The sequence below is a fragment of the Pygocentrus nattereri genome, chromosome 12 (assembly GCF_015220715.1).
Source record: "Pygocentrus nattereri isolate fPygNat1 chromosome 12, fPygNat1.pri, whole genome shotgun sequence".
In the NCBI taxonomy this organism is placed as follows: domain Eukaryota; kingdom Metazoa; phylum Chordata; class Actinopteri; order Characiformes; family Serrasalmidae; genus Pygocentrus; species Pygocentrus nattereri.
Genome location: NC_051222.1, coordinates 26510194 through 26518152, shown reverse-complemented (window position 1 = coordinate 26518152; position 7959 = coordinate 26510194). Strand labels below are relative to the sequence as shown.

The window sequence follows — 7959 nt, the reverse complement described above, 5'->3', positions numbered from 1 at the left end:
AGTTCTGCATATTACACACACTCTACACACCTTGACAACTGCATTCACCTGTGGACAGGTAAGAGCTGCCTACTTTTACTGAAGATGCAACTTTAGGGATAAACACCGAAACACTGAATAGAAACAGAATGAAAATGTATGAGGTTTAGCCTTGTACAGAAATAGTATATCAAACACCAAAACAGTGCTTAGAAACTCTATAATTATGATAAATATGTGAAATTTAACACAAAAATATATGCAACTGCTGTAGTTCCCATATGTGTGTGAAATTTTACACTGAAACATGTAGAAATGCTTAAATTCTAAAGAACATTTAAAAACATAACATTGTACTGGAACACTATTTTTGTGAAAATGTGCAACACTGAAACAAATAATATACCAATACTGTAATTGTAGTAATTTTAATTATTATTTAATATTGATACATTGTACAGAAACAATATAATCATGATAAACATTATTATGATAGACACTGAACTTTGCATAGAAACACTGTAGTTACAATAAATAGATGGAATTTTATAGACATTATATAGAACCTCTATAGTTTAAGTCATTTTACAGAAACATTGTAAAGAAGCACTTTAGCTGGTTTTACGATAAATGTGCGAAATGTACAAATGAAACATTTCATAAAACTCTAAACATAGTCAATTCAATAGAGTCTAAGCCGGTCTGTTGAACTGAAATATATGGGGCAAGTTTTCTCAACCCAGATTAAGCCTAAATCTAGACTGAAAAGAATTTTTAAAGGCGATTCCTTGTCGATACTAAAATAGTCTGAGATTAGGTTGGCAGGAACCAGCACATGATGTACATTACAGTTAAACTTCAGTATTTACTTAATACTTTTAAAATGCAGTAAGACATTTAAATTCTGCCAACTGTTCTATATTTTAAACAACCAGGTAACCTTTGTAGACACCTTTGTTGCGTTTTGCCTAAAATATGCATTCCCCTAAAACAATGTCATGATTAATACCACAGTTGTCAGACCTAAAGATCACAGACTAATACTGTGTAATGTGACCCTATCTGTGTTAAAATTCTTATGCGTTATATAATTTTCAGTTTTATAGTTTTAATGTTTGATGGTAAAGTGTTCGCTGGCTGTATATTTTCTCTATAAGAAGTTGTTAACTTGCCTTTATGTGGGTAATAAGGAAATCTTGCCTTGGTCTATCCATTCTGAATCATCGCCTCTTCTACATCTCTCCACACCCTAAAAATTAAAGGTACTAAATAGGGCGATGCCATAGCAGGACTGCTTGTGGCTCCTCATAGACATTTTAGTGGATGGTTCTTTAAAAGAGCAAACGAGCAGTGTGATTGTGAAGATTACTGAAAGAACGTCTACATAACGTAAATGTTATGCACTAATTAAAGGTTTTGCCTAGAACTGAACATCCAAGTCCATTAAGAAACCATTTTCCATTTCGTATCGCTCTTATCAGTGTGATTCATCAATTCTTTGTTATTTACCGTGTGTAAAGAGGAAGTTCTGCTGGTGCGACCCTACGCTGCTTTGGGCGACATCATTCTAAAGTAAATGTTAAAGTAAAGTGATCTGATTTTGTGGGATAATAAATGATTTAGCTACAGTAATGTATTTGAACAAGCCAGATGAAGGGAAAGAATAAAATAAGTCATGCCTAACTGGCATTGTAACAGGGAAACGAAAAGCTGGGACAGAGAGGTTTTAAACCACGATTGCTAACATTCATCTAGTACTAGATAGCAACTTATAATGCTGAAAGAGAAACAAAAATGCTCCGTCTACAAGTCAGACACTTAAGTGGCCCTTAAGTTACAGCCAGTCCATTAAGTGGCCAGTTGATCCATCATCAACACAGCTCTGTGTTAAAACCAAAAGAAGGAACAACTTCTACCTCACTAGTCTTGTCACACTTATGTTAGCCACACTTTCTAACTATAAGCAGAAAGTCTGGTGGCTTTCATCACTCATCCCTATCATCACACAGCGTGGCCAAAATCTTCCTGCTCTAACAGGAAGGGGCTGTTTAACTGGCCTACAAAGTGGCATACTATTGATCAAATAAGCCATTCTTTTTTCATGATGAATGAGTGCAGGCAGATTTTCACATCTGTGCTACAACAAAAGCACAGCCACAGGAAACAAATGTAAATCTGTCCACACATATATATATATATATATATATATATATATATAATTTCTGCTTCAAATAAAACACCCAAATAACTTTCAAAGATGTGATGCCACACTGTTCTTCAGAAATAGAAACTTCACTTAAAAGTATAAAAGTAAAGTTTTAAAATAACAAATAACAAACAAATTTATACATTATCTGGAATTAAGCTGACTCTTTGCTGCTGGTGCCAGCCAGCATTTAGCACAATTAACAAAACATGCTCCCATTAAATGGATGAAACCCAGTGCACTTGAATTCTGTGTGTTTCTGTGACGGTTTGAAAGTTCAACTTTTAATACTACAGGGACTAATGTACTAGAGCAATGTGTCAAAAGTTGACACTTTTCATCAATACATTTTCATTTATACAATGTGGTAAATTATTCAACACTCTATCAACACTTTCATTTCAATAGGATCCCAATACCCCAACATATTCTGCTTAAAAGTAAATCAAATTGCATGCTAGTATGGCTCAGATGCACAGAACATTTAATATTTTAATAAATTTGTATCAATGAAACACTATTTAGTCATTTTAAAAAAGGTTAATTAAACTGCATGAATTCCAATTTTTTTTTTCTGGACTTCATCAAATAAACAATGGATTTCAATATTCTGGAAGTCAATATTCTGGTGTTGTGAGGTACTAAAGCTTTGAAGTGAAATACAATCAAAATATGAAGACGATGCCTGTGGGATTTGTTTATGATAGACTAAACTATAAATACAAAGCTCACCATTAATGGAAACATCACCTAGAAGCTAATTTACTTGGATAGCCTCGGGATAAAGAGCTCAAAATAACTGAGCTGCTCACAGTAATTCAATTAGATCACGATTCCTTAGGAAACAAATAAGTGTCTTGTGAAATCTTGAAAACAATTAAATCCAAGTAGGTACAATTCAGTTTTACTTTTAAAAATACACTGAACATACACGTGTTTGTAGGAATAAATTTTACATATAAATAAATAAACAAAAAAAGCACAAAGAGTTATGCATGTTTCACGCATATCAGCATGTTTAGAAGTGCCATACTTAAATAAAACCAAAGTAATATTTCACCTAGAGCACCACTCAGGGCATCAGTAAACCCCCCCACTGCAATCTTGTACTCTGCTTTTACCAGAAATAGGAACTCAAATGCAAATTTCTTCCTCCTGTTAGCAAATGGACTCAAAGTCCATCGGCTCTTTTATGGTTCGTGGGATGTAATTGCCAAGTGCTTTTTACTTGCTTATGACAGTAATGGGGATGATAAGGATGTAGTGCTCAGAAACCATAAAATCAGGTGATATGAGGAGAACTGCACATCAGGTTAGATGTAACTAGACCCCAGTTTGTGCTTTACAGTGTCTCAATCTAATGCTCTAGCCATACGCTAATGTGTTGGCCCAAGCTAACATGATACAATATGATATGCTGTCCATTACCTCCCTGCTAGTGTACACTGCTGATCCTCCAAAGCATGTTTGGTTTCTGAAGATAGCTTCTTTAGTTTTGCACTGGGCACTGGACACAAGGCTAACAAGTAATGCAAGCCTAAGAAAGCTGCTAGTGTCGTAACAAACCGCATGCCTAAATCATCACAGTTTGCTTCAAACCACACTGAGTTCGTAAGAAACGTCAAACAGACTTAAGTGGTTTCCAACACTGCAGGACATACAGTTATCTATAAACTGGAACAAAAGAACAGACAAAATTCAGGTTTTAAGACTGCTGCTCTGACTATTACTGTTCAATTATTAATCTTAAGGTTTAGTGTCCTCGCATGTAATGTGTCCTAACCTTAACATGTCAGATTGACTGCTCTACTGACAGCTTGCAGAACAGTAGCACTAATGATGTGTGCAACTGTACCATGTGCTACTGAGCAACTCTCAGTTATCAGCAGAGGTGATAAGATGGTCCAGATGCGTCCATCGCTATGAAGAATTTACAAACACTGCTGTAGTTATTTCTTGTGTTGTTTAAGGGCTGTTATTACAGAGCATGGCATGGACTTTCGGCTGAGTCATTGATCACTATTGATTTGTCACTGGTTGAATGTAAAAGACTGAAGTTACAAAATTGTGTCCTTGGCTTGAAAGTGAAAGAGCTTGCTTTAATTTCTTAACCAAAAAAATTGTTAAATACGTGGATTAAGTGGTGCATGAAGAGGATAAATTAGATTTAGAGAAAAATACACCAAAGCAAAAAAAGAACTCGTGAAACAGAATCAGCAGGAATAAAGCCGTATTATAGTGCACGCATGACTGTGCGGGCTTCGTCCAACACATCCTGACAGAGTGCTATCAGGTCAAACCAAGTTTCAAAAGTGCTGTGGATGGTAGATCTTCCAGAGAATGTGCTTCACAGTGTATGAGTACAAAAGTACTCAAACTCTGAGGGTCTGTATGTGAGCCCACTCTTCAATTCATCACTCTTAGAGCTACACAGCTTACATCTGAGATTCACAGTACGCTAGTTACCGGCAAAAATCATTCAACCTAATGGAAAACCGTAGCTATCTGTTCAGAGTATCTAGTTTAAAGTGCCACTCTACGGGGCTGGAGTATGTTGTTGTAGCTAATCGAAACTAGTCAGGTGTACTGACTAACAAGTCTACTGACTAAGTTTGTGTTTGGAACAGAAAGTCTTTTAGCAGCGCATGTAAAACAGGGTTAATATTTCACTAAAGAATCACAAGTTAGAACGTCAATTGGCAGCGAATAAGAAATGTTATTTAAACATGTGGAGCAGTGATCTCAACAACTTCAGAGTACCTGCAGACTAATAGCTAGCTAATAGAAACTAGTCAGGTTGGAATAACAACAAAATCTGCCACCATGTGGCCGTTGGCTTAATTACACGATAAAAAATGGACCTGATTTATCGGACCAGTGTGAACTTTTACATGCATACAAGATAACTATCACCTTTGACTACGCTATGATTTCTTATTAGTTGAAGTGGTTCAACACTGTTATGGGTGCAGCATGGATAAGACAATTCTTAGCAATTACAGAAAGTCTTGAGATTAATAACTCAATAATAAGGGGGAGTGCCTAAACTTTTGCACACAAATCTATATATGTAATTATCAAAATAATACTACTAAAATAGCATAATAACATAGTATAAATAGCAATACTTTTATTAAGGTTCTATTAATATTTTTCTTTTCAATTACTGTATCAATTTATTCTAAACATCTCTTGTGGATCGTATTATTTAATTGACTCTTGAATAAAGGGCGCATTATAAACAAAACGTATTTTAAAAATGATAATAATACTCCTGTAGTAAAGAGAGAAAGAAAATAAAGGCAAATGCACTGAAACAAGCTTACTGACTAACCATGTTTGTGTTTGGAACAGAAAGGCCTTTAGCATCCGTGTGCGTGTAAAACGGGGTTAATATTTCACCATTTCTCTCGCAATGCCTATGAGTATCATGTTGACAGTCTTTGCACTAGTTACAGCTTTCAGCCAGTGTTAACAAAAGATGTGATTAAGAGGAAGTGGTGCGCTGAGGGGAACAGCAGTGCTGGCCTGTGGTGTACTTGGTCATAAAGTGTATACGCATGTCTAACCATCTAAAATTCCTTTTCTCTTTGTAGGACAAAAAGAAAAATCTGCCAAAATGTGCTGCGCAGGCTTTCTGAAAATAATGATGTTCATCTTCAATGGCTTGATCTTCGTAAGTCAAATTCTTTTCCTTATTCCATTTACAGTCTAATGATAACAAACTAATCTCAGCTAGTCTTGATCTTTAGATTTACTGATCTACTAGATCTAAAGGAAGAAAGAAACAATGAGGTAATAAAGACTAATAAACACTTCATAGGGATCTTTCAGCTGCATATCTTAAAATAGAAGTAATAATAGCAGTAAAAAGTTTGTAATAGTACTAATAAAAAATGTTGGCATGACAGACCTCAAAATGAAACCTATCATAGCAGCATAACTACTGTAGGCAGTAAACTGAAAAGAAACATACTGATGCTGTAATATTTAAGTAATAATTAAGTATTGTTAATAATTAAGTATTGTTTGCAATATATTGTGCTCCACTTGTATATCACATTTTATTGTATTGCACTGTGTTTTGTAGTTTACCTTATTGTTGAATGCACTGTGTATTGTAGTTTATTGTATTGTACTGCATGGTGCTGCATGGCACAGAGTTCTGTGTTCAACTCTGTTCCTTTTTCTCTCAGTATCTACACTGACTTTTGTTTCTAGCAGTATCTGAGCTCAGGACTGTCTTTTTCTTTAACCTATGGGTAACTAGCAAAGATACTTTCTCTAGATAGACATAACATACTGGACAAGAGCGTCTGCTAAATGCTGAATATGTAAATGTAAAATGTAACATATTCAAACATTCAACTGCCTTTTTACGGCATTTGAAAACACGAATCGACCAACAGCAACTGTTCAAAATCAGCTGGAATAAAATCTTGTTAAATTAACATACTTTCAAAGTTATGTTTTTTCTACTCACGTAAAGCTGTCAACTCAGAGGTTCATAGTTTTGTTAATAATAGGGTATTTTATCACAGCAGGAGCACGTTTGAATAATGTCAATGTGTTACCATTTTCAGTCCATATTCTTGTTAGTCACTGTACTAAAAGCACACCTGAATATTTCCCAAGCTTTCTTATCTCAGCTCAGTGTTGAATGGCTACATTTAATCTCTGTATATGAAGTGCAATTATAACACGCCAGAGGCCTTTTATAGACCCAAAAGGTCATGTGTGCCACATGATGATTTTAACTTTAACTGACCTCAGACCAGTTTTAACAGTCTTTGTATTGGGTAGAGTAAAGGTAAAGGTGAATAGGAACTGGTTTTAAATCAGTACCAAAAGGTATAACGTCAATGCAACTCAGGTAGCACAAGCAGGATATCTTATCTGTGTGAAACTATGACTCACACCCTTTATCAGACATGCGTACGTTTATAAGATAAGATTACAGTATTTCATCTACATGTACAGTCGACAGACTGCAGAGACGTCTATATAAAAAAACAGCAATAACTAAAATGCTTCAAAGCCATCAGAGGGGAGTCTGAGTGAAGACTAAGACCTGGACACATTGAGTCAGAGTGAAGACTAAGACTGGGACACATTGAGTCTGAGTCAAGACTAAGATTTTGCAGTAGTTGAAACCAGCCAAAACCAAGGCTGAGATTGTGGGGCAGACGTGGGCTGGAGGTTAGGGATCTGGCCCTGTGACCGGAAGGTTGCCGGGTTCGATCCCCAGGGCTGACAGTCCATGACTGAGGTGTCCTTGAGCAAGGCACCTAACCCCCGATTGCCGTGGATCAGGCTGCCCACCGCTCTGGGCAAGTGTGCTCACTGCCCCAAAGTGTGTGTGTTCACTAGGTTGCATGCATGTGGGTGTTTAACTGCACGGGTGGGTTAAATGCGGCGGTCTAATTCCACAGTTGGCAAAAATGGTTCTCAATTACTGTCGTAGTGTAAATACAGGGACTTATTGAATTTAATGACCTTACAATTAACAGTAAGTTGCACAGGACTCTTATTATGATAGCACTGGTGTTTCTGCTGAACGCAAGTGTAGTTTTTACTGCATTCTCAGCAGATTAGTTTGATAATTCTGTTCATTAAATGTGTTTTCTAATCATGATACAGCTGCCTCTTCCACGAGGTTATAATAACCAGTCATTATACGCTCTATTTCACAAATTATTATGTGACTATTACATGATAATATCATTTATTATCTCCATTATGGTTGACCTGTTGTAAATAAATGGCACACATTA

General features: G+C 36.0%; 1 protein-coding gene across 1 annotated transcript in view; it reads left to right on the top strand.

Annotated features, from left to right (window-relative positions):
- Positions 1–7959, top strand: part of LOC108435954 (tetraspanin-1-like) — a 14280-nt gene continuing 6321 nt past the window's right edge. Inside the window, exons 1-2 of the mRNA XM_017712116.1 lie at positions 1–58; positions 5782–5861. Coding sequence (XP_017567605.1) covers positions 5805–5861 — 57 coding nt within the window. The 5' untranslated portion in view covers positions 1–58; positions 5782–5804. The remainder of the gene's footprint in view (positions 59–5781; positions 5862–7959) is intronic.